This window comes from Hemiscyllium ocellatum, chromosome 26, assembly GCF_020745735.1.
Source record: "Hemiscyllium ocellatum isolate sHemOce1 chromosome 26, sHemOce1.pat.X.cur, whole genome shotgun sequence".
Classification (NCBI taxonomy): Eukaryota; Metazoa; Chordata; class Chondrichthyes; order Orectolobiformes; family Hemiscylliidae; genus Hemiscyllium; species Hemiscyllium ocellatum.
Genome location: NC_083426.1, coordinates 39,859,838 through 39,887,401, shown reverse-complemented (window position 1 = coordinate 39,887,401; position 27,564 = coordinate 39,859,838). Strand labels below are relative to the sequence as shown.

The 27,564-nt window shown below is 43.1% G+C and overlaps 1 protein-coding gene across 3 annotated transcripts in view; it reads left to right on the top strand.

The window, feature by feature from the left end:
• Positions 1-27,564, top strand: part of LOC132828425 (signal peptide, CUB and EGF-like domain-containing protein 3) — a 364,946-nt gene that overhangs the window by 311,239 nt on the left and 26,143 nt on the right. For all 3 annotated transcript variants that reach the window (XM_060845529.1, XM_060845528.1, XM_060845530.1), the window contains 7 exons: positions 4,127-4,243; positions 7,717-7,809; positions 9,044-9,157; positions 9,489-9,653; positions 20,833-21,036; positions 24,033-24,194; positions 25,723-25,890. In XM_060845529.1, coding sequence (XP_060701512.1) covers positions 4,127-4,243; positions 7,717-7,809; positions 9,044-9,157; positions 9,489-9,653; positions 20,833-21,036; positions 24,033-24,194; positions 25,723-25,890 — 1,023 coding nt within the window. The remainder of the gene's footprint in view (positions 1-4,126; positions 4,244-7,716; positions 7,810-9,043; positions 9,158-9,488; positions 9,654-20,832; positions 21,037-24,032; positions 24,195-25,722; positions 25,891-27,564) is intronic.

The following is a 27,564-nucleotide window of genomic DNA, read 5'->3' as shown; positions in this document are numbered from 1 at the left end:
CAACCATCCCTGCTCCTGTGATATCCAAGTCTCTGTAATGGCCACAACATCATTGCTCCAAGTATTGATCCATGTTTTTAAGTTCATCACCCTTGTTCCTGAGATTTCTTGCATTAAATTAGATGCACTTCAACTCCTCACACTGACTGCAACTTTGCCCTATCAGCTGTCTATCCTTCATCACAGACTCTTTGCACACTGTATCTGCCTGCTCACCAGCCACTCCATCCTCTGATTGGTAGCTCCGGTTCTCATCCCCCTGCCAAACCTTTGCAAAGAGCTCTAGCAAACCTCCCGCCCAGGATATTGGTACACCACCAGTTCAGGCGCAACCTGTCCTCCTTGTACAGATCCCAGGGAGAACAGATTGTACCTGAACTGGTGTTGTACCAATATCCCGGGCGGGAGGCTTGCTAGAGCTCTTCACAAGGGTTTAAGTAGCCTTTATTCAGCTGTAATACTGTTACCTCTGTTTCTATCTTCTCCCTCTCAAAGGCAGAGTAAATTCAATTATATTATGATCACTGCCTCCTAAGGGTTCCTTCACCTTAAGCTCCCTTATCAAGTCTGCCTCATTGCACAACACTAAATCCAGTATTGCCTGTTCCCTAGTGGGCTCCACCACAAGCTGCTCCAAAACGCCATCTTGTACACATTCCACAAATTCCTTTTCTTGCAGTCAACTATCAACTTGATTTCCCAGTCCACCTATATATTGAAATTCCCCATGTTCACTGTAACTTTGCCTTCCCTAAATATCTTTTCTATCTCCTGGTGTATCTCTGTCCTAGCTCCTGACTACGGTTTAGAGGCCTTTACACAACTCCAACTATGGATTTTTTTACCTTTGCAATTCCTCAATTCTACCCACACAGACTCTACACTATCTGACCCTACTTCATTTCTTGTATTGATTTAATTTAATTTTTTAGTAATAAGGCAACCCCACTCCCTCTGCCCACCTGCTTATGTTTTCAGTAGGATGTATATCCTTGAATATTCAGCTCCCAATCCTTATGGCCTTGCAGTCATGCCTCTGTGAGGCCCACTATATCGTACCTGCCAATTTCAATCTGCATCACAAGCTCATTTACCTATTCCATATACTGCATGCATTCAGATATAATAGCTTCAGTCCTATACTCACCATGCTTCTTCCCATCGTCATTCATTTGTCCAGTGTGCTTGAGGTTTGATTGCTAACCCTTTCCATACACTCTGTCCTGTTTGTGTCTGTGCTGGAGATTTTAATAACCTCTCCTGAGTTCTGTAGTCTTATCTCTTCCTTCTAATTTCCCGTGTAACAGAACACCCCCCCCCCCATTTAATTTAAAGCCCTGTCTACAACCCTAGTTATGTGATTCGCTAGGACACTGGTCCCAGCACGGTTCAGATGAAGACCATCCCATTGGGACAGGTCCCTTATTCCCCAGTATTAGTGCCAATGTCCCATGCATTCAAACCCATTTCGCCAATCGTTGAGCCATGCATTTACCTGCTTAATCTTATTGACCCTGTGCCAATTAGCTCATGGCTCAGGTAGTCATTCAGAGATTATTACCTTTTTGGTTCTGCTTTCTAATTTAGCTCCTAGCTGTTCATACTCCCTACCCTTGTTGTGTCTGTCATTGATACTTCCGTGAACCATAACATTGCATCTTTACCTTCCCACACCAAGTTCGTCTGCAGCCCAGATGAGATGATTAGATTACTTACAGTGTGGAAACAGGCCCTACGGCCCAACAAGTCCACACCGACCCTCCGAAGAGCAACCCACCCAGACCCATTCACCTACATTTACCCCTTGACCTCACACGATGGGCAATTTAGCATGGCCAATTCACCTTACCTGCACATTTTTGGACTGTGGGAGGAAACCAGAGCACCCAGAGGAAACCCACGCAGACACGGGGAGCATGTGCAAACAGCACACAGCAGTGATAACCATTGTGCCATCGTGCCATACCTGAGCACCAAGCAGGCAACACAACCTTCAGGACTCTCGATCCTGGTCACAGAGAACAGTAGGTAAAAACAATGACTGCAGATGCTGGAAACCAGATTCTGGATTAGTGGTGCTGGAAGAGCATAGCAGTTCGGGCAGCATCCAAGGAACAGCGTCTATGCCTCTAACTATACTATCCCCAATTACAACAACATTTCCCTTTTCTACCCCTACTTGAATGGCTCCCTGCACCACAATGCTACAGTCATTCGGCTCATCCTCCCTGCAGTCTCCATTCCCGTCCACAGAGGGAGCAGCGCTCTTGAATTTATTGGACAAAGTCAGGGGCTGAGGCTCCTGAATCCGTCTGCCTGCCTCACTCTTAGCCACACCCTCCTGTCCCTGACCACTGGCTGAACTTGAGTTAGTTAGTCTAAGGGGTGTAACTCTCCCCTCCTCCCTGATATCTCACAATGTTTGAAGCTCAGACTCCAGATCATCAACTCTGAGCCAACAATCTTCCAGCAACCAACATTTACTACAGACATGGTTGCTGGGAACCACAATGGGGTCCACCAGCTCCCACAGCATGTCACCTGACCCTCCATTCTTATTTTATTCAATTAGTTTTGAATTTGTTTTTTAAAATTTTTAACAGTTTTTGTATCTCTAATTATGCAAGTTGTAACCAAGAAATAAGTTGTAACCAAGAAATTAGAAAGATTCAAGTAACTCGCCCTTCATCAACAATCGGGCTTCTGCATTCCTCAGCAAAGTTCAATTGGAACCTTTTAAGGGTTTTCTGAAAACTGTTGGTCTTATCAGAACCTGGGGCTTGGATGCAAAAGACTCTGCTGAAATATTGTTTTGGGGCCACTGCTGTTTGTCATTTCTTTAAATGACCTGGATGAGGGCATAGAAGGATGGGTTAGTAAATTTGCAGATGACACTAAGATCAGTGGAGTTGTGGACAGTACAGAAGGATGTTGCAGGTTACAGAGGAACATAGATAAGCTGCAGAGCTGGGCTGAGAGGTGGCAAATGGAGTTTAATGCAGAAAAGTGTGAAGGTGTACATTGGAAGGAGTAAAAGGAATACAGAGAACTCGGCTAATGGTAAGATTCTTGGTAGTGTGGATGAGCAGAGATCTCTAGGTATCCACGTGCATAGATCCCTGAAAGTTGCCACCCAGGTTAATAGGGTTGTTAAGAAGGCATACAGTGTGTTAGCTTTGATTGGTAGAGGGATTGGTTTCGGAACTATGAGGTCAAGTTGCAGCTGTACAAAACTCTGATGCAGCTGCACTTGGAGTATTGCACACAGTTTACATCGCCACATTATAGGAAGGATATGGAAGCATTGGAAAGGGTGCAGAGGAGATATACCAGGATGTTGTCTGGTATGGAGGGAAGGTCTTATGAGGAAAGGCTGAGGGACTTGAGGCTGTTTTCATTAGAGAGAAGAAGTTTAAGAAGTGACTTAATAGAGACATACAAGATGATCAGAGGATTAGATAGGTGGACAGTGAGAGCCTGTTTCCGTGGATGGTGATAAGACATAAGACATAGGAGTGGAAGTAAGGCCATTCGGCCCATCGAGTCCACTCGATGGCTAGCACAAGGGTACATAGCTTTACATTGAGGCGTGATAGATATAGGACAGATGTCAGAGGTAGGTTCTTTACTCAGAGAATGGTAAGGAACTGTCTGGAACACACTGCCTGCAATAGTAGTAGACTCACCAACTTTAAGGGCATTTACATGGTCATTGGATAAATATATGAATGAGAATGGAATAATGTAGGATAGATGGGCTTCAAATTGGTTTCACAGGTCAGCGCAACATAGAGGGCTGAAGGGCCTGTACTGCGCTGTAATGTTCTATGTTCTATTGTGTCAGCTGAACTTTTTGGACTTGTTGGATCCTGCAGGAAATTAGAACGGGCTCAGTTGATGCTGTGTTCTCTGCTGACCTCTCAGAATAAAGTAAACATTTTATTTGATATTTTACTTAATCTTCCCAGTGGGAAACTGACAGGTTTAGATTAGACACTCCCCTGATTTTACATTCAATCTGTTTAGTTTAAGATTACTCCTTTCTCCCTCGTTTTGAGTTTAAATATTTTCCAGCTTTTCTGTAGCTTTTCAAGATGTGTGACACTGATTTCTTTGAAATTTTCAGAGGCAGCAAAGTGTTTGCTGGGTTCCAATCCTCCCCGAGCGCAACTTTCCTGCATCAAAAGTGGGAAGAGAGAAACCTGCTCACTCAGCTGTGCCTCCAAGGCTCACTTCCAGGCAGGTAGGCCTCATGCAAAGTCAGGAGAGACCCACATTCTGTTCAGTATTCTAGGCTCAACATGAGGCCACTGGATGTCCTTCCTTACTGGTGGAAACTGAGTTGCCAGTCTTTCAGATCATCCCTGGAGCCTTCAATATAGAACTCCATCTTTCTGAATGCTGCTAAGGGCAGTCCAGGGAGTACATTTATCAAGGCATTAGAAAGTTGTTTTTTTTTAAAACTTTTGTTTGTTTGTTAAATATGTATTGAATGTAAAACTCTCACTGACTGCCATGATTTCTAAATTGGATATTGAGGAGCCATGTTTTTCCTGAGTTCTTCTTCTGAAGGTAGGTGATTATTTATCAAATTACAGCAAAATTTTACTATGGCTTGGGTGCAGAGGCTGCTCCCAATTTTACAGTTGTACTCAGGTCTGAAAGGGTTAATAGTTGCTTGAGTATAGTAAGCGTTGATGATGCTATGAGGACTGGAGCAAAGAGTCACAAAGTTCTTAAAGGATTCAGACTTAAGACCAGGTCATCCTCACAGTCTCTCCTCATAGGTTGTAAAAGTAAATAGTTGCAGAGATACAATAAACTCGATCATGTTTGCTATGAGAGACTCTTATAGTGACTCGATAAGTTGGCTATCCTTACCTACACTAGATCACGTGGGCCATGGAGAAAGGTATACCTAGAAGATATTGATGGCAGCACACACAACATGGTGAACAGCGATGGTGATCTAAATGGGATCTGACAAAGGATCTGCCTCTTCATACAGCACAGTGAGCAGCATTGTGAGAATCATTGGTAGAGATTTCTGGAAGTGATTAGATTAGATTAGATTAGACTTACAATGTGGAAACAGGCCCTTCGGCCCAACAAGTCCACACCGACCCGCCGAAGCGCAACCCACCCATACCCCTACATTTACCCCTTACCTAACACTACGGGCAATTTAGCTTGGCCAATTCACCTGACCCGCACATCTTTGGACTGTGGGAGGAAACCGGAGCACCCGGAGGAAACCCACGCAGACACGGGGAGAACGTGCAAACTCCACACAGTCAGTCGCCTGAGTCGGGAATTGAACCCGGGTCTACAGGCGCTGTGAGGCAGCAGTGCTAACCACTGTGCCACCGTGCCGCCCACAAATCTTGGGTTCTGAGTTCATCTAGTAAGTGAACATAATCAGAGACTGAATTCAAATCATAAAATCCTGTATCAAGGGGAAAAACTAAATGATGCAGTGATTCACACGGAAAGGACACAAATTTTGAAAATAATTTGGAGCTCAGACTGGGCATCATCATCATCATCATAACGTAGATTCTGCGAGGGACACCTAACAGGACCATGACATAAACCCATACTCAAGGGGTCTGCGAAGAAAGAATAACTCAGTCAGCACCCCACAGTTAACTTGGCAGCACACAAATGAGCAGGAACCACAGTCAGTCTGCTCTTATATCCATGATAAACAGCACCTGTGAGGAGAATTTGGCTTTCTCCAAAGGGAAGCATCAAGGCAGGTTTGAGAAGAATGGTCAGGAGGTCCAAGAGCTAATAAATTGCAAATGTAAGCTGATTTTGAACTGTAAACACTATGAAATCTTGAAGGAAAGAAAACAAGTCTACAGACAAATGAAGGCTGAGGCCCAACGTTAAAGCATGACCCAAAGAAAGGAATGTTGGGTGGAAAAAGTGCAAGGAACTCAACAACTGGTCAATAGTCCTGACAGGTGTGGATTCTTCAAACAGTCAAGACCGATCTCTGACCCAAGTGAGAGCTTACCCCATTAAGAGCTAAGAATGAACTGATCTTATCAAGGACAGTGAGGCAGCAAGCCCTCATGGACGGAGTACTTTGAGAATCTTCTCACCAGAAACTCAGTCCTTAATGTGGGTAGCCCTGATCACATCCCATAGCATGCTACCACCTCAGCATCCAGGTAGTTCTGTGTAAGTAGTGGTAGCCAATCTCTGGTTTGACATGTGGTTAAATAAGCCAATCTGACAGCTCGGAGCCAACAAGACCATCAGCACAAATGGAATTCCCACTGGAATATTAAAATCCAATGAAGAAGCACTTTTGGGCATGAATACATGACCTCACCAGAAAGGAGGAAAATATTCCAAGGATCTCTGAGACTCTAATTGTGACCATATTCAATAAAGGAGATAAGCCCAATTGCAGTCATAGAGTCATAAAGATGTACAGAGGTTTGTCCCAGAGAAGGTGATTGCAAGGATCCTCCTCAATCACCTTTTCCCAGGGGCTGAAGACTTCCTGAGTCATGGTGCAGGTGTCATCCATGAAGAGGCACAATGGACATGATCTTCCCAGCAAGGCAAGGTCAAGTAAAGGGCAGAGACCAGCAGCAACCTTTATATGTGGTCTTCTTTGAACTCATATTCAACTCTGCCAACTGAGACAAACTAGGGAGTGTCCTTCTCAAATTTGGTTGCCCAGAGAAGTTTGTCACCATCCTCTGCCAGTTGCACAACATGCAAGCCATCATCCTCACCAACAGATCCACAACAGACTCAGTATGAATACAAATGGAGGTCAATTAAGGCAATGTCATCACACCAGTGCTCTTCAGACTACTGATATATAACATGCTGTTCAACTTCAGATCATGATAAATTATAGACTTTTATGTGCCCTTGAAAACTGGTTATGTCCCCTCCATCAATTTGTGACACCGACACTTCCGGATAAGCTTTAGAACAGTCACTATGGTTTCCGATTGAGCTAAGAACTAATGTCAAATGGCCTGGCTGAGCTCGAGTTCTTCCCCTCTTCCATTCCCCACCCTCTTCCATTGCCAGCAAAATGGGATCTGCCAGAAGCAGAGATGCAGTTTCTGCATTCGGGTCCCACCTGCCACTTTTAAAGGCCAAGGAGTCAGCCTAACTCTTTGAAACTGTAAACCCCGCCCTCCCTTCCCAGCTTGAACTGAATTCATTATTCTCAATGAGAAAAGTTATAACGACAGAAAGGTCACCAGCCCATCAAATCCATGCTGTTTTTTTTTGTACAGCAATTCACTTAGCACTGTCTAGTAGAATCATAGGCAATGCAGTTAGCCCCAGTAGCCCTATGGGGATAGGCAGCAGTTTGTGTAAAGGTGGGACTCCAGTGAGAGCAAGCGTTTGTGTGCGTATGTCAGTGTATATGTACATGTATAGCATGGATGGACAGGACAGAAACCAGGATTAGGCTTTGCTTTTGATGTCCTGTCAAAACTGAAGATCCTGTCAGAGTTCATGTTATAACTTCGCAAGTGAAGAGAGGTCAGCTGGGCACGATACTTGAAGTTGTCCAACATTGCAGAAATCTGCATCGGTCACCAACTTTAGGAGGGAAGAAGGTTACCCTGAATTGTAACTGTTGTTCAGTATAATTATTCTGCACATGCTTCAAACAGTGAATTGCTGTCAGTAAATATAAGTCTCTTCCTCTACTGTTCCTGTTTCTGCCAGGTTCTGATAACAGTTACACTGTGAGCTGTGGGGCTCCTATAAGGAGGGCTGATGCTCAACAACGACTGAACACCAACATCACAGGCTGTGTAGGTAAGCCCCTGACAAAATGATGGCCTACTCTCATAAGTATTGCTGAAATGTTTTGTTGGTGTAAGCCATTTTGGTCAGAGCTGCACTATTTAGCACCAATGTTTTTGTCCTAGTATGGAGTTTCTCATTGTAGAGTCAGACTCCAGCAGTCACTGACCCCATATCACTCTCTGCAGGAGATTTTCAGAGTCTGTCTGCATTCCCTACACACAATTACATAAACTGGAGTGCGTCTTAGACAGAGATTAGCACAAGGTTGAGCAGGATACACTGACGGATTAAGCACTGCCAACCTGAAAAGCAATGAGTCTTTATTGCAAGAATGGTGCAGTAAAAGATGTAAGGAAGCCTTGCTGAAATTATGCAGGGCTTTATAGAGTTGCCTTCTAGAGTACTACGTGCAGTTTGGTCTTCTTTCCCAGTGTAGGTACACTTGTCTAGATGAGTGTGTAATGAAGATTCACTCCATTTAATCCTGGGAGAAGACAGCTGTCAAATGAAAGAGCACCAAGTCGAAGGAGCTGGTGTTTTGTGCAGTTCAAAAGAATGAGAGGTGATCACATTGTTAGGAATAAAATCTTTAAAGGACTTGATAAAGTAGATGTTGAGAGGTTGTTCCCCCTGGCTGGAATGTTGAGGACAGGATGGAGAGGGAGTCATGGTTTCAGGATAAGGAGTCAGCCACTGAGGATTGACATAAGGAGAAATTCTTCACAAAGAAATGGAGGGTTATGAGGAAGAAGGATGCAGCTGGAAAAACAGGACAAAGAGTTGATGCAACAATCAGATTGGCTATGGTTTCATTAAATGGTAGAGCATGCTCCTTGGGATCAAATGGCCTACTACTACTGCCAGTTCTACATTTACAGAGAGCTAGGGATGCTCAGTTTTTGCACAAAATCAAGATGAGTTCATTAAGTTTTTTGACGTTCACAGAATTGAGCAATATTGGGATAGGCACAAAAAAAAAGAGTTGATGCTAAAATTCAGTTGTGATTTTAAGAAATGCAGAGCAGGTTCAACGGAGTGTGTGATATGATCATCCTCCTGATTTTAAGTTCTTATGTTCATTGGGAGTGCCAGATTGTAAAAGTGCCCCACATATCGCCATTCTGTTAAATGTCCCTGTATTGTCAAGTATATACAGCAGGCAATGGAAACTGCATGAATGGCCATTTAGTTTACATTTAAATGCTGCCTTAAGATGTCTTTAAATTATGTTGTTTCGTTTTAGAGACTTTAGCTGTCCCGGTCAAACATCGAGCTTCCTTCAAGATTAAAGATGCGAAGTGTCACCTTCATCCACGCATTAAGGGAAAGCAGGACAGTGGGCGCCCAATTATCACAGGTACAAAACATTTGGTAGTTGTTTTTTCATGTAATTCTTTGTTTTGCTTGAGCCTCTCCATTTCTGCTTCGATTAGAATGTGAGTATACCTTAGACTAATTATTCTGCATTCCTGCCCTTTGCAGTCCCAGCCTTGGGCACTATGATTGGCCTGAGTCTTGTTCAGCCCTTGCACAAAATGAAAACATAATCACAAAACCTTTGATTTCGGGATAAATACTTGGCAGGACATTTGGGAGAACAGGAGAGAAATTTTGTTGTTATTGAGCAGTGCATATTGCCTCTGATATCACTCACTGTATGAACTTTGTTTTCTTGTCGTTTCATGAAGGAGGTGCCTTCCCTTGTACCGACAACTGTCAGGTTACATTCGTAAACCTAAAATGTGATTCTTCCAAGAAAGCAAAAGGCCGACGGACCCGTAATCCCCCAGGAAAAGAAGTGACAAGAATAACATTGGATTTTGAAGCAGAAATAAGAAAGGAAGATATAACAGGTGAAAGGAGGGCTTTGTTTGCTGTTATATTTAAGGTCTTATAATTAAAATAAAACCACAACGCAAGTTTATCTGGTGAGAAACTGAGATGAAAGGTTGAGGGAGGGTTCCATGTTTGATTCTGGTCTCATACTGGGTACTGTACATCCGTCACTGCGGGCAGAAGGTCGGGTTCCACATTGATAACAGATAAATCAATGAGGTCATTTGACCAGAAGTAGGGGCAATCATTGCTTCTATGATTGAACACCATTCACCATCCAGGCTCACAGTTAAATACTGGCAACTTGAGCAGGACCTGACTCCCAGCAATCAAAAGTAGAAATCCTAGCCGAATTCAGGAGCTTGGCTAATTGAACATTTCCTGAACAGGACAGATTTCACATTAGTCCAGGTTTTATCTTCTATAGAAAAAGCTGAAAATGGATAGGAACTTAGTTGGCATCTGTGAATAGGAAAGTCTATCCCAGAAATTATCCCAGACAAGGTGCATTTAGGCGTGTACAGGAGTTAAATTCCCTGAAGCTGAGACTGAGTATCCTGACAACATACCATCTTCTCCTGGATTTCAGCACGGCTAGACTGAAGGCAAGTGGATACCCTTGAATCTGACCGGCAAATAATTAAAGTTTTTAAACTGAAAGCCATTTTAATTCTTATTTTTAATTTTTTTATTGAAAAAGATTTTAAATTTTTTACAAAATTATAGAATTATTATAAAATATTGTAACAATCTTATAATATAATAGCAATAACAATAAACAAACTATTACTCTACTTCACAAACAAATTAGACAAAAAAACTACCCATACTACAATTCAATAAATAATGAACCAAAATAAACTAAATTAAATGAGGCTGAACTAAGTTAAATTTTAACACTCAGCACAACCCCACCAAAGCTCCCATCATTGGCGTACCCGTATTTATTCGGATTCTTCCTCTCAGGGGCCTCCGGCCCACCAGACACAGCCCTTGCGGCTACACAAAGGCCCTAATCAAAAAGCCGACAAGTCCGTGTCCATATAATTCAAAAAGGACCACCATGTCCTATAAAAGAAGTTCCATTTTCTGGTGCACAATGCTTGAAAGGAAGTCTCAGGAGATATGTTCCATAACTAACCTACACCATCCCAAAATTCCTGGGGAGTGTTTTCTGATATCCAGCTCATCAGAATGTTCTTCCTCACACAATATGAAAGAATATTCAACAGTTTCTTCCCATGCATATTTAAAGAGAGCAGATTCGACAGACCCAAGAGGAAGGACACCAGATCTACCTTGACCTCGGTTCCCAAGACCCCTTCCAAAACACTCGCTATAACACCCCAATACCTCCAAAGCTTGTGTCATGATCGCAAACAATGAGTAGGAGTGCCTACATCTGTTTTACATTTGGGGCACATTGGAGATATTCCTTTCTTGAATTTCACAAGCCGCTCCGATGCCAAGTAGACCTTGTGGAGAACCTTCAGTTGCATAGCCTGCGTCCTATTACAAATCGAAATCTTCCTCATGTTCTCCCAAATATCTTCCTATGCCTCTGACCAGATCTCCACTCCGAATTCCTGAGTTCAGATCCCACACAGCTGCTCAATGACCTTCGAAACATGACCTCCTAGTAAATAGTATATGGTATTGATCGAGAGAGTTCCTGTGGACCGAAGTACTGTCCTCTCCACATCAGACTTAAAGGAATTAACCAATAATGTAGTCTTTTTCTGTATAAAGTCCCTAATCTGAAAATAACCAAAGGGTCCCTACTGGACAATTCCTATTTCTGGCTCAGTTGATTGAAAGACATCATGACCTCCCCCTCAAATTCCCAAATAAGAGACTCCTCGAGCCTCCCAGAACCTAAAGCCAGAATCCATCAATTCCAGCCGAAATCTTGGCATTCCTGCTATCGGAATAAAAAGGGAAGTTTTATATAAATTGCCCTTGCTTTGTCGCTTCATTCTCCATGCTTTAACCGTGTTAAGGACAATCAGGTTTCTACAATGCTTCATGACAGTCCTTAACTTGTCCATAAACAAAAAATTAACGAGGAGACATTTTGCCTGGGAGGCCTCGATGTCCAGCCAAATTGACCTCAGGTCCTGACAAGCACAATCAGTCACATAGGATAATAGGGAACTTAATTGATATTTCTGGTAAGTCACACCCCCTATCCCCTGTGGAAGTTGCAGTTTAGCAAGCTTAATTAGAGGTTGCCTATGACGCCACATGAAAGAAATGAGCCGACTGTTAAGCCTCCATAGTGCTTGCCTGGGTAACAGCAGAGGGAATATTTGCATGGGATATAATAAATGAGGAAGAACATTCATTTTAACCAGAGCTATTCTACCCAACCAAGATATTGGAAGAGCCTCCCAATGCTAAAGGTCCTGTCTTATCTTCTCTAGCAAACTGCACAATATTAGCTTTGTATAATTGATGAAAGGCCAGAGTAATAAAAATGCCTACATACAGGAAACCTCCCTGTGACCACCTGAAAGGGAATCAGATTCCACCCCCAAGATCGGGTACTCTGACAAGACACCGCCCCTCCCCCTCCCCCGCCCCCCCACAAACCTCCACCTTCATAAAATTGATTTTATACCGTGAGAGAGAACTAAATAAATTAATCTTTTGTATTAAATGGGGCACAGACATTGTCAGATTAGATAGAAAAAGAATAATGTTGTCTGCATAAAGGGTGATTTTATGCCCTCTCCCCCGGTCCCAACCCCAGAGCAACTATATTGGGGTCCCTCTGGATAGCCTCTGCCAACGGCTCAATCATTAATGTAAACAGCAGCGGTGAAAGGGGGCACCCTTGTCGGCTGCCTCTATCAATACTAAAATTGTCAGACCTTATGCTATTAGTGAGAACCGCTGTCTTAGACTCACTGTATAATACTGCCACCCACCTGGCAAAGACTCACCCAAGACCAAACTGTTCCAGGACATAAAAAAGATATGGCTACTCAACCCAGTCAAACACTTTATCTGCATCTAGGGAGACTACCAAGCCCAGATTCGACCTCTGCTCGCACACCTGGACCATATTCAGTACTCTTCTAATGTTATTACAGGAACTGCAACCCTTAATAAAACCTGTCTGGTGCACCTTTACAATAGAGGGAAAGACCTTCTCCAACCTCACTGCTAGCATTTTCAACAGAATTTTAAAATCTATGCTTAACAGCGATATGGGCCCGTACAAAGCACAGTCCTCTGGAGCTTTCCCTCTCTTGAGAATAAGGGAGATATTAGCTTCTGTCCAAGGGGATTGGAGGCAGTCCTGACTGTATGAATAATTGTATATATCCAACGTTGGGCCGGCCAACATGTTTATAAACTCCTTATAAAACTCGCTATGAAATCCATCTGGGCCTGGCGCTTTACCGCTCTGGAGTTGCCTCGCCGCCTCTTATATCTCTTGGATTATCAGAGGGGCATTCAAAAGGGACACCTGCTCTTCAGTTATGCCTGGGAGATCCAAGTTCTTGAAAAAGAACTCCACCTTCACCAACCTGTCCTCACAGCCCTCCGACTGGTACAACTCGGAATAGAATTTCCTGAATGCCGCATTAATCTTTCAGGCATCACAAGAGTACCAGCACACTCTCTGATGGATGTAATAGATTGGGGGGCATTCTTCTTCCGGGCCAGACATGCTAGGTATCTACCCAGCTTGTCACCATACTCGATTAACTTCTGTTTCACAAAAGAGATCTCCCTCTTTGCTGTCTGGGTGAGCGCAGAGTTCAGAGCAGCCCTGAGTGCTGCAATCCACTGCAACTTGGTCACAGACGGCCTATTAAAGTATGCCATCTTGGCTGCCTTCAACCAGGCCTCAAGCATATGCTAATGCTCTCCCCTCTGCCGCTTCCGGGTCACCAAGTAAGAAATAATCAAACCCCTTGCATAGGCCTTGGCAGTCTCCCAGAGCACCAATGGGTTACTGGCTGTACCCAAATTAATATATCAAAAAAATTTAAATTCCTGTAAAAAGTACTCAATAAATTTACTGTCCTTCAGGAGGAAAGGATCCATGAGCCAATGCTGCAAGCCTGTCCAATTGCCTCTGGCCATAACCTCCAGATACCCTGCCGCATGGTCAGAAATGATTGTGTTCCCAATTCTACAGGACAGCACTGAATTCAAAAAGGCAGGTGGAGCAAAAAAAATGTCAATCCTAGTGTGGCACTTGTGTGAGTTAGAGACGAAGGTAAAGTCCCTACCTTCAGGGTGAAGACATCGCCAAACATCCACCAGCCCCAGCTCCCCACTAAGGTCCAGCAGTTGTCTGGATTGCGGGGATATGACTGCGAGACCCCTGAGCATCCTGTCCACCTCAGGGTCCATAAGATGATTGAAGTCTCCCACGTGTGGCGTGCTCCAAGGGCCATCAACCTGGAAAGTGCATCTGTTAAACATTTGAGGGGGGGGGGGGGCAATAAACATTCAAAATCCCGTACTTCTCCCCATGTATTAAAGCTTTGAGGATCACAAAATCGTCTTTAATTTGGTCTAACAGCTGAAATGGAAGATTCTTCTGGATGGGTTTAGCTTCTCCTCTGCTTTTAGAATTAAAGGACGAAAAAAACACCCGGCCGAACCCTCCCTGGTGTAACTTGAAATACCCTTATTGCCTAAATGTGTCTCTTGCAGTATGGTTACATCGACCCTTTCTTTTCTAAGGCTCGAAAGTATCGTCTTTCTCTTAATCGGTGAATGACCCCCCTTAATATTCCAGGTGCTCCAATTAAACAAACAATTAGCCATAGCTGTCCGAGACAGCCCGCGATTCCCCGAGAGGAAGAACCCTACTCATAACATGCCGAGTGAAAACAGTTAGAGATACGTATAAACTAGAAAATACAACTACAAAACTATCAAAGTAAAACTTCTGAAAGCTACTTCTGCAATGAACCAACACATAAAACAAATAAGAGGACACTTTCCCCCTTGCCCACAGGGGGCTCTCACACTACCCACTAACCCCTCCATGGCTCCTTCTAGCTGAAGCCATACCCCAAACCTAGGCAAAACAAAGTGAAGAATACATGTAGCTTATAACAAGAAAATTAAAAGTGGGCATTCAACCCATCCTACCCGTATATCAACCCCAGTCATTACTGATTAAAAAAAACAAATTCCCCAAACCCCACCCCACCCCCAATCTCAAACCAAGAGAGAGAAAAGGGAAAAAAGTGGCTGGGGGGGGGGGGCGGTGAATAGAGACAATGGGAGGGGAGAAAGAAGAGAAAAACGGACCCCCATATATTAAAAGAGCAAAACCAGGTAAACAACAGAGAAAACAAAGGAAACACTATTGTCTATATTATTTGAACCAACCAGTCTATTTTAAAGTGTCCAGGAAGTGCTTTGCCTTTTCTGATGAATCAAAATTGTGCATGGATCCTCCTCTGGGGGTACCTTACAGAATATTGAATATTCAAGTCTCTGAGCCTCTTCTTTACTTCATCGAAGGTCTTTCTCTTGTGGATCACAGCCACAGAAAAGTCCTGAAAACACACAATTTTTGATCCCTTGTAGATCAGAGCCTGTGCATCCTTTCCCAGTGCTCTGGAAGCTTCTAACACCATGTGCTTATCTTGGTAATGCTGGAGTCACACTAGGACTGGGTGGGGGTGCTGGGCCAATCCTCAACCCACCTCAACCTCCAGCCCCAAGAAGCGTGGGAACCATTGCTCCAGAAAACTGACTAGTTGGCCTTCTTCCTCCCATTCCAGCCTCCCAGTAAGGCAGATGTTCTTCCGCCAACCTGTTCCACTAAGGTCCATACCTGCCTCTCTCAGGCCTGGACCTGACCCACCGAGGATTCTGCTGCAGTCTCTGAAGCCGCAGTCTGCTGCTCCACCTCCTCCATGCGCTGCCCAAGACACTGGATCTCCTGCTCATGCTTTTGCAGCATGATCGGTTCCAGCCTAGTCTGGGTCTCCTCCATCACTGAATCAATCTTCTCTCTGAGTTTCACAGACTCCAAGACCAGGCTCTGCTGCACAGGTAGGTCCAAAGGGACATTCGCTGAGGCCAACACTGCGGCTGCAGGCGTATCCGTTGCTGCAGGGGAATGCCCTGCTTGTTGCGATCCACATGGCCCTTTTCCCTTAGTCATTTTTCCCTGATTGCCAAAACTGAGGCACAAAGATTCTGGGGACTTAAAATTACCGATTTTTGCCGAAATAACTAATAAAGGGAGGGTAAAAACACCACCTTGCCTGGGTTATGGTGCAAAGCTCAGCAGGGCAGACCTATTAGATCACCGCCATCTTGCCTCTTCTGCCATTTTAATTCTTGGTTTTCCTGCTACTATACCTATTTCCTGAACTGTTAAGTAAAATTCCCTAGGATCACTGAGGTGAGTGACAGCAGGAATAACTTTTGAGTAAAACTAATGGAGTAGAGAGGTTTTGATCAGTGTAGTTGAAGAGTCCCAGACATGGATTGGTGTGAGGCTGCTATCCAAAGTACTTTCTGTGTCTGAAATTGCTATCATTGTTTGTCAGGTGTTGTCAATGTTGAAAAGTCACTTCCCTTGTCCAGCATTTTCCTATTTAATTGTGTGCACTACACCGTGGGAACACTTTACGTAGCTTCACCTTCCCCCTCATTTGAGGATCAAGAGCAGAATCCATGCCACAGTCAACTGCACAGCAACAGTAAGAGCAACAGCACCATCTGTTTGTCCCTCAGTATGTGATCCTCCACAGTGCAGAGGGGATCGATACAGAGATTCAGCTAGAGGGAGGTGAGATCCCACCATTGTACTAAAGGGTAGAGGATGAGCTCTGTCTGAGCACCTTATGCCTCAGGAGGCGCAGGCTATCACAGCCGGTCACTGCTGACACTTTCTGGAACAAGACCACCTTCCCAAAAATCATCAAGTGGTCTGTCAGTAGCAGGACACATTGCCCCTCCCCCTCTCAGTGTCTCCCACTTCAACTCCCTCCTTAATTTCCAACCACATTCCATTCAGGCTTCTGCCTTTGCCCAAAGCTATGTGCTCTCTTCTACAAAGAGAGAGAGTAGAGAGGTGCTAGTGTTTGGGGTCTAGATTAGAGTGGTGCTGGTAAAACACAGGATGTCAGGCAGCATCAGAGGAGCAGTAAAATCGACGTTTCGGGCAAAAGCCCTTCATCAGGAAGGAATGGCTTTTCTGATGAAGGGTTTTTGCCGGAAACATCAATTTTCCTGCTCCTTGGATGCTGCCTGACCTGCTGTGCATTTCCAGCACCACTCTAATCTAGACTTCTGATCTCCAGCTTCTGCAGTCTTCACTTTCACTGAGGTGCTAGTGTTTGCAATGGCTTGTTTGGCGAAGATGACGTTTGTGCAGGGTGACGAAGGCATGAGTGCAAAAGGACAATAAGATGAGGGTGAGTGAGTGTTGACTGTTCAGATGGGGATGTGAGGAGGTGCGAGGAGAGAATGAGTGGAGCTGTACGCTGTGTTCATCTGAGAAGTGCTGTGTAAATGAATGTTGGCATGGGCAGAGTTTTGGACTTGGGGCCTGAAAATATTACACTTCTCACCTTTCCCACCTTCCCAAGGTCCTTGTCTCCTTGATGCCCTGTCTCCACATTGAATAAACAAGACCTCCGTGTTGCTGACATTAGGAGCCACTTGCAAGACTAGTCTCTTTGCTCTTGTCCTTCTAACCGAACCTCACCACAGTCTTTTTGGTCTCAGAGCATCACCTCCAGATAAGAGTGAGAGATCTAGGACACAGCCTTCGCAGGCTTCCTCTCCATCCTACAAATCCAAGTGCTGTTGAGGCCTTGTTACTCAGAATGCAACCTTTTTAATTAGAATTCCTTCCTTTTGCAGAATGGACTCTTTACCCCACTATCTGCCCTGATTACTCAGCGAAACCAGAAACTCTGGCAGTTCCCATTCATTGAGAAAGTGAGGTCTGCAGATGCTGGAGATCAGAGCTGAAAATGTGTTGCTGGAAAATCGCAGCAGGTCAGGCAGCATCCAAGGAATAGGAAATTCGACGTTTCAGGCATAAGCCCTTCATTCCTGATGAAGGGCCAATGCCCGAAACATTGAATTTCCTGTTCCTTGGATGCTGCCTGACCTGCTGCGCTTTTCCAGCAACACCTTTTCAGTTCCCATTCATTGAGAAAGTGAGGACTGCAGATGCTGGAGATCAGAGCTGAAAATGTGTTGCTGGAAAATCGCAGCAGGTCAGGCAGCATCCAAGGAATAGGAAATTCGACGTTTCAGGCATAAGGCTTATGCCCGAAACGTTGAATTTCCTGTTCCTTGGATGCTGCCTGACCTGCTGAGCTTTTCCAGCAACACCTTTTCAGTTCCCATTCATTCCCTATTCAGATTCCTGACCCACATTTCTCTTATCTAAAAGGGGTGTCACAGTGGCTCAGTGGTTAGCACTGCTGCCTCACAACGCCAGGGACCTGGGTTCAATTCCACTGTCTTGTAGAGTTTGCACATTCTCCCTGTGTCTGTGTGGGTTTCCTCCGGGTGCTCCGGTTTCCTCCCACAGTCCAAAGATGTGCAGGTCAGGTGAATTGGCCATGCTAAATTGCCCATCGTGTTAGGTGCATTAGTCAGGGGTAAATGTAGGGTAATGGGGTCTTGCTGGGTTACTGTTTGGAGGGTCAGTGTGGACCTGTTGGGCCAGATGACCTGTTTCCACACTGGCACCACTGTTCCAATAAGGATTGATGGTCTTTCAGACTTGTACATTTTCCTCATGGAGAGAAACAGTGAACACAAAATAGCGATGGGTTGTGCTCTCCACAAATGCTCTTTGACCAGCTTTTTGTATTTTACCCCCAATTTCTAACACTGTGTTTGGAAATTTGCTAAGCACAATGTGAAGTTGGAGATAAACTGAGGGAACTGCAGATGCTGTAAATCAGAAACAAAAACAAATTGCTGGAAAAGCTCAGCAGGTCTAGCAGCATCTGTGGAGAGAAATCAAAGTTCACCTGATGAAGAAACAGCACTTCAAAAGCTAGTGCTTCCAAATAAACCTGTTGGACTATACCCTGGTGTTGAGTGGTTTTTAACTTTGTCCAGCCCAGTCCAACACTGGTTCAACCAATCAGGGAAATAGGGGCAAAATTACCACCTCCGCAATGGAACTCTCTTTGATTTAAAATCTAAAATGTCCAAATTCTGGCCAAATCAGTCTCTAGACCATTAGTAAAAGCTAGAAAATGGTCAGGCACCTAACCACAAGTCTCATAAAGTCCAGCAGCTACATCCAGGTGACAGGCTTGACATATCCAATAGGGATATGCCTTTGCAGCTGGATTTGCCTGAACAAACACCACCCAAGCCTAAGCAAACACCACCCAAACCTGTGCAAATGGGCCAACTCTAGCCCAACATGGCTACCTCTGAAACCTTTGCCCCAAAGCCTCTGATGTTATGCCCACTCTGCCAGCTGCCAACTCTGGCATTCTCAGGCATCCTAATCACCGCACCCTTACCAGCATAGAACCCTATCTACAAGGCAACCTCTGCTGCAAGATAAGGCTGTCACTCAGCCCAGGCCAGGGAGCAATTGATGGTGTCAAAGGGACATCCTCACTTCTGAATGCCCCACACCATTCTGTTGGTTGATCAGGTATGTACTAAATTAAGTCTGTGGTGTCTTATGGAAAAGGCATCTTATTCCAAATTTATGGTCACATTCTATCAACAACAAATAGCATCTTTTACTGGTAATATCATAGAGTTATTAATCCAAAGACATGGGTAACCTTCCAGGATCCGCCACAATAGATGGTGGAATTTGCATTCAATGAAAAACGCCTGGAATTAAGAGTTTAATGATGACCATCAATCTGGTGTCAAGTGTTGAGAAAACCTGTCTGGTTCATGAATGGAAGGAAACTGCCAACTTTACCTGGTCTAGAATACATGTGACTCCAGGCACACAGCAATGTGGTTGACTCTTAACTGCCCTCTGGGCAATTAGGGATGGGCAATAAATGCTGGCCTAGCCAGTGATGCCCTCATCCCATGAATGAATTTTAAAAGATCTTTTACTTAATAAAACATTCCATACTGCTATGCTGGAATGTCATTATGCAAAATTCAACACTGAATCATATAAAGACAGGTTAGGGAAAATGTTCATAAGCTTGGTCAAAAAGTAGAATTTAAAGGACACGTTTAAGGCAAAAAGAGAGCCAGAGTTGTTTAGACAAGGAACTCCAGAATTTGGGGCATAAAGGTTGGTTGCTTACCATTGCTCCTTATAAATTACCACCTAAATCAAACTCTTGTCCCAGATAAAGTTGAAAATCATTTTATTATGCAAGCGGGAATAGAGTATTGCTGTTGGAACTGTATCACATCTCCATCATTTCAAATGAGCTGCTCATTGCTCAGTTGTATTTAGTAATACTACAAGTTGCTTAAAATGGTCAGTAATTTATTCACCAATCTGGTCATAAGAAAAGGTTTGTTTAAAAGATATCTCAATTAAGGAGACTTATTAGATATTGGTTAATTTTTGGGCTTTTGTTTAGTGATACTGATGCATGCTCACGTTTAGTACACATACGCACTCAGTCAGACCACCTGTGCTGTTAGAAATAGATTCAAGTAAAAACAAAGGAACAGGAAAAATTCTACTCTTTATTTTATTGTAAGCATTTTTTAAAATAGAATAAATGTAGACAATGCTGCAAGTATATTCATTTTATGACAATATATAATAATTCCTTGTACAAAACATTAAAGTATACAGAAACCACAGTAGGCCTTAAATATCACTCACAAATTATCAATCATTGGTGTAACTGTGCTTGCAGATAAATATTTTGTACAATCTGAAGAAAATAAATTAATGAATGTAGTACTAATGATTCCCTTGCTCAAAATTACAGATGTACTTTTGGTTATCAAACAAGTTAGTGAGGTAGAATGAAACGTTCTTTATAAGGACTCCCATGGCATGTGTAGAACAGTTGCTTGCAGAAAAAAGCCATGCCTCAATGAAGTCCTTAAGGAGCAACCTACACTGTAGCAGATAAACCACTTTGTAATCTCTTTTGATTGAAGGAGGCACTTGGTCCACTGGGCACTAAATTGAGATTGCCTCAGCTATTTCACTCTGGCTCTTTCCCCTGCTCATTCACACAAACTCACTTTTGACAAAATGAAACCCATTCTTTGCAGGCAACTGCAATATTAACTGTCTGAGGCAGAAGATGGAGAAGAAACTGAAATCTGCAATTAAAACTTTGAAAAAATCAATCAACCAGCAGCGTTTCCACATTCGCTTCTCTGGGACTGAGTACGAAGTGGCAAAGAAATTGGCAAAAGCTCCTGAGAAAGTGGAAGCCTGCAACATTGGACAGGAATGGGTGGACGGGAAATGTGGTAAGTGTGTGGTATGAGTGAGAGGATAGCAAATCACTGATGTTGGTTGGCTGTACAAATTAAGAAAACACGCAAGTGAATTTATTTGTGGTTTCTGAATTAAAATTAGCTGCATGGCTTTATCAAACTGGATTTACAGAAGTGTGCAAACCAGCTAAACACAATAAAAGTGATAATAAACCAACTACACAAAGCACAAGACAGATGATTGTTTTATTTATGACGTTCAGGTGATACTTTGTGATACTTAATCAATTTGTTCAACATTGACCATTCAGACTTACAACTTGACAGCCTGGTTAAACCAATAGATTAGAGTGGTGCTGGAAAAGCACAGCAGGTCAGGCAGCATCCGAGGAGCAGGAAAATCGACATTTCGGGCAAAAGCCCATGCTCTTCCTGATGCTGTGCTTTTCCAGCATCACTCTAATCTAAACTCTGGTTTCCAGCATCTGCAGTCCTTACATTTGCCTGGTTAATCCAAGAACCTTGTTCTTCAGCCAGCTGAAGATCCGCTGTTTCACAGTGAACCTTTTATATCTCTGCCCCTCAGTCCTTACTTTGATTGTATAACCATTTCTGATTCTTCATATAGTTTCGTAAAATATAGGGACCTACCCTGGATTAGTATCCTCAAAATAGCTAATAAGATCCATAAGAAATTCAGTCTGTTAAGTGTGCTGCACCATTTGATCATGGCTGATCATGTTTCTCAACCCCATTCACCTGCCTTCCATTCCATAATTCTTGATCCTCTTACCAATCAAGGACTTATCTATCTCTATCTTAAATACTCAATAACTTGGCCTTCACAGCCCTCTGTGGCAATGATTTCCACAGATTATCCACCTCTGGCTGAATAAATTCCTCCTCACCTCAGTTCTAAAGGGTTGCCTCTTCACTCTGAGGCTGAGCCCTCAGATCCTAGTCTCACCCATTAGTGAGACTAATGTCCATTCTATCCAGGCTTCTCAGTATTCTGTAAGATTCAATGGCATCACCCTCATTCTTTTAAACTTCAATGAGTGCAAACACAGAGTCCTTACCGACTCCTCATATAACAAGCCCTTCAACCCTGAGATCATTCCTGTAAACCTCTTCTCAGCACCCTCCAACACCAGCACTTCCTTTATTAGATACGGGGCCCAAAACTGCTCACAGTGCTCCAAAAGCAGTCTGATCAGATCCTCCTACAGCCTCAGCAGTACATCCATGCTCTTGTATTCTAGCCCTCTTGAAATGAATGCTAACTTTGCATTTTCCTTCCTAACTGCCAACTGAACCTGTATGTTAACCTTAGGAGAATCCTGAATGAGGACTCCCAAGTCCCTTTGTGCTTCAGATTTCTGAAGCCTTTCCATGTTCAGAAAATAGCCTATGTCTCTATTATTCTCAGCAAAGTATATAACCTCACTGTTTTCCATGTTGTATTCCATCTGACCTTCTTTGCCCACTCTCCTAGCCTCACCAAGTCCTTCTGCAGCTTCCCCTATCTTTGCGTCATCTGCAATTTTAGCAAAGAAGCCCTCAATTCCTTTCTCCATATTGTTAATGTACAATGTGATCCTGGTACTGGCCGGAGACTCCTTCCATGCTGTATTATTTGTAATTCTATGGAGTATGAACCATTACACTGGAAGATAAAACCTGTATTAAGGCTTTCTTTTTAAAATTTGATATGAAAAGTAAATACTTCAAAATTTACTTTGTGAATTCATTACTAATCAGAGGGTAGGTAGATATGGGCTTAGTGACAAAGCATTAAGCAAAAGAAAATGGACATGTGTTTCCTGAAAAGGACACAACAGCATTTTTCAGGACCTGAGGCTAGAAAGGTCTCACATTTGGAACCTGTTTGCTCCCATTAATTGCTGTTACCCGAACAGTGATCAAAATCGGAAGCACTTTGGGCTGTGAAGTGAAGGAATCCATCCAAATACCTATTGCTGATGAATTTCTGGTGACAGCTGGTTGGAAGTGGACTAATATGGGTTTAGGGTGAAGACAAAATTGAGTTCCATCCTCTGTGGTCTACTAACTTGTTAAGATTTATATACAGCCATGTAACTAAATGATTGCTGTCTGAGCAAGAAACTGGGCATCACTGTTGTTCTTGGTGCTGCAACCCAGCAGATAGGAAATAGGAGCAACAGTTGGCCATTCAGCCCCTTGACACTGCTCCTCCATTAAACCAAATCATAGGTCATCTTCTATCTCAATATAATTGTTCCAATCTATTGATCTCTGTTTCAAATATACTCAATGACTGACTCCTTTCAGAAGATGAGAGAATAGGAATAAATGCAATTGGCAAATAAGACAGTTGTAAAGTAACGAATGGAGAAATTCAATGGGTTCAATCTTTTTAAAGTCATTAAAATGTAAATATAAAGGTTTAAAGTACCCATTTTGTACATAACGTAGAAAGATAAAAAAAGACTAAAGAAATACAAAATGAATGAGCAGTCAATGAGTTGCTTTCTGTGAGGAAAAGGAACATTGAAAGAGAAAAGAGAGAGGCACACACACAACTGACAGCCACAGCATCTTTTTAGAGGGAACCAATAGTGGACAGGGAGCATCCTACTCATTTGATCTTCAGTTGGTCGTGATGGGCTGAAGATGGCAGAATAATCTAGTTATACACTTTAAAAATAGAATGATCAAAATTTGAAACTATCCATCCCACTTTGTTGAACTAGTTTTGATATACTTTATAAAATAGAACTCAAAATCAAAACTCAGCCATACAAAAAAGTGTATGTTTCACTACTGAAATTATGAGCACACACTTATGTCTTTACCTTTCTTTGAAATATATTAGCATATGAAAAGACATAAAGGGATTAGATTTTAGTTGGTGACAGAGATGATTTGCAAAATGTTTTAATGAGCAAGCGTTGCTTTAAAGTATACCTGGCCGTAATAGAAACAGAAAGGTATTTTGGTGAACTGTGCTTTATGCGATTCCCCTCACCAGCACTTTCATTTCTCAGTTAGCTGCTCATCAGGCTCGTTCTACCACGGACAGCAGGAGAAATGTGTTCCGTGTCCTCCCGGCACTTACCAGGAGAAGGATGGACAGTTATCCTGTGACTTATGCCCTGGAACTGATGGGCATGGCCCAACTGGAGCACGCAACATTACAGTGTGTACAGGTAAATGAGTTGTGTTTTAGCAGTCAGGCTGTGTGTGCTTGTGTAAGTGCCAGTGATTATGATTGTATAAGAATTACTGGGTATTCCGCAGAAAACAAAATCATTAATTCATCCAATAATGATTTATACTTAGTGAGAATACCAAATTCTTCCAGGTCATACATGGGGCCCAAATAATTTAAAACTTAATTGCCTTCTTTCATTTTTTCTTCTGTAAGGAGGATTTCACCAATCAGATGCTTATGTTGCCCTAGTCTGTGTGATGCTGCACACTACCAATGATGACCACTGTAATTTATATCCATATGGAACAGTTAATGGGTATTTTATTGTTGTGCACATTAGGATTAAGCACAATATCAGCTGAAGTATGAACAAGAACAATGGTAGTCAGGACACCTCAACAACACTTTCTTTGACTTGGTTAATACCTGGAATTCTACGGAAACAGCTTTAAGTTCTGCCACTGGAACTGAAAGCAAAGGCAATCCCACTTGGCAGCTGGCACGACCTGGGACTGTGTTTTCCTGCATGTAGCCAATAAAATGGGTGCACCACCAGGGCTGCCATCCTACTAAAGGTGGCAGTTTGGCCCCAAGAACAGCTGGCCTAATGGAAGGAGCTGCCAGCCCAGCAGCCTCAGCAGCACCTCTGGGAGTCGTGACCACTGCTGGGACTGCAACTGGAGGATGAGGGTAGTGGATGGCATTGATACTCATGTGCCCTCACTGTCGGGTGTAGCAGTGAATGCCAAGGTTGCCCCAGTAGAGGAATGGCACAAAGCAGGACTGTTGGGGACATCAGGCTATGCTGACACTATGGTACTGGCCAATGTCACTGGAGGGGAATGCTCCATAAATCAAAGAATACCAAAATGGGAGGGCCCTGAACCCTGAGACTGATTAGATATCCTGAGGGTTTATCTAGTGGTCTCAATATCACCAGCTGTGGTCACAACACCACCCTCTGGTAAATTGATACTAAGGTGGGAAGAGGCTCTTAATTGGCAAGAAAGTGGCTCATTAGAGCTGCAGGGTCCAGATACCAATCAGCTTTCCTGCCGTTGGAAGAATAAACATTGGCCACACTACCTATTGCTTTCCTGTACCATGCTACCTGCCTTCCCATCTCCCAGACCATTCCCAAAGGGCTGGTCAAAATTCAGACCAATGAAGACTGAACTAAGCCAGCCTAAATGTAGATCTATCACAATGCCAAGCAGTAAATTTCTCAAATCTCAGGTGAGTATAACCAATGGCTTCAAATTATGTCTTTTGAGATTGTGATTTTTTAAAAAATGCATTTGTAATTACTATTCTTAACCACTACCACAGCAAAACTTAGCGTTCCAATTCCCAAAGTTGAAATCAAATCCAGATCATAGAGTAACACATGACCCATTTCATTGCTTCATTTCAGAATTTAGTTTATAAACATTGTCTTTGGTCCAAAGTGTTGATTAATGTTGTTTATTTTAAGTAATAATTGGTCAGCTCTATTAAATGCCCTGTTGTTAATACTAATGCAGGTCAATGCAGTCCAGGCCATTATTCATCAGATGGGTTTCAGCCATGCCAGTTATGCAGTCGAGGTACATACCAGCCTGAGCCAGGTCGGACACTGTGCTTCCAATGCGGAGGAGAGTTGATGACAAAACACGAAGGAGCTTTGTCCTTTCAGGACTGTGATACTAAAGGTAAGAAAGAAAAACTACTGAACAAGAAGTTTATTTAAGTTTATATTAAAAGAAAAATCAATAACAATATGCATAGAAATTTTAGAATAACCTCTAATACTAGGGTACAAATGGCCTCATTCCTGATGAAGGGCTTTTGCCTGAAATGTCGATTCTCCTGCTTCTTGGATGCTGCCTGACCTGCTGTGCTTTTCCAGCACCACAATCTCGACTCTAATCTCCATTATCTGCAGGCCTCACTTTTACCTACAAATTCTGTAAGCCCTGCATTTAACTTATTAAACTACTTGATACCCCATACATTATAGAGTCACAGAAATGTACAGCACGGAAACAACCCTTCGGCCAACTCGTCCATACCGACCAGATATCCCAACCCAATCTAGTCCCACCTGCCAGCACCCGGCCCATATCCCTCCAAAACCTTCCTGTTCATATACCCATCTAGATGCCTTTTAAATGTTGCAATTGTACCAGCCTCTGGCAGCTCATTCCATACACACACCACCCTCTGTGGGAAAAAGTTGCCCCTTAGGTCTCTTTTCTATCTTTCCCCTCTCACCCTAAACCTATGCCCTCTAGTTCTGGACTCTCCAACCCCAGGGAAAAGACTTTGTCTATTTATCCTATCCATGCCCCTCATGATTTTCTAAACCTCTATAAGGTTTACCTCAGCTTCCCACGCTCCATAGAAAATAGCCCCAGCCTATTCAACCTCTCCCTGTAGCTCAAATCCTCCAACCCTGGCAACGTCCTTGTAAATCTTTTCAGAACCCTTTCATGTTTCAGAACATCCTTCCAATAGGAAGGAGACCAGAATTGCACGCAATATTCCAAAAGTGGCTTAACCGATATCTTGTACAGCCCTAACATGACCTTTCAACTCCTACATTCAATGCTCTGACCAAGAAAGAAAAGCATACCAAATCTTTACTATCCTATCTACCTGCAACTCCACTTTCAAGAAGCTATGAACCAGCACTCTTTGTGAACACCTACGTTGTGTTCAGTCCCTCCACCATCAACACATAACAATACAGTGTGCCACTGCAGTAACCTGCCTAGGCTGTTTGACCATCTCCTAAAATCTCAGCACTTACTGCCTAGAAAAAAAGGTCCAATTTTTTTTACATATATATATATATTTCAGTTTTATATATTTTCAGTTATACAGTTTTATATATTTTATTCCCTTTAGCCCAAGTAAAGTGCCACTGCATCAGTAAAAAGGATTTCAGTTTTGCTTTCACTCAGGACAGTGAGCAAATTTCAGTGAGATAAGATTTACCACAACAGTAAATATGAATTCAGAAAAAAAAGAGTTCCTACAGAAAAATTTAAATTCATGAGTCAGTCAAAATAGTTATTTAAAAACACAGGGAGCAGAGCTAAGTATTAAAACATTGTCTTTTTAATTAAGAAGCAGTGCTATAGAGGTACAGAATAGGCCTCAAGTCTTGATTGCTAAGGAAAGGATTCGCAACTGGGGCCAAGCAAAAGAGTTGGGTTTAACCATCCCTGTGTTCACCTCAGGGGGCATACACTCTGAGCTAGCCCTAGTGGAATTCATACAAAAGTGAGAATTGGAAAAGAGTTGGCTTTCAGCTTGGATTTTTATCCTCTATCAGCCTGCTTTATGGTTATGTTTCTGGGAGGAAGGTGGAGGAGGACAAA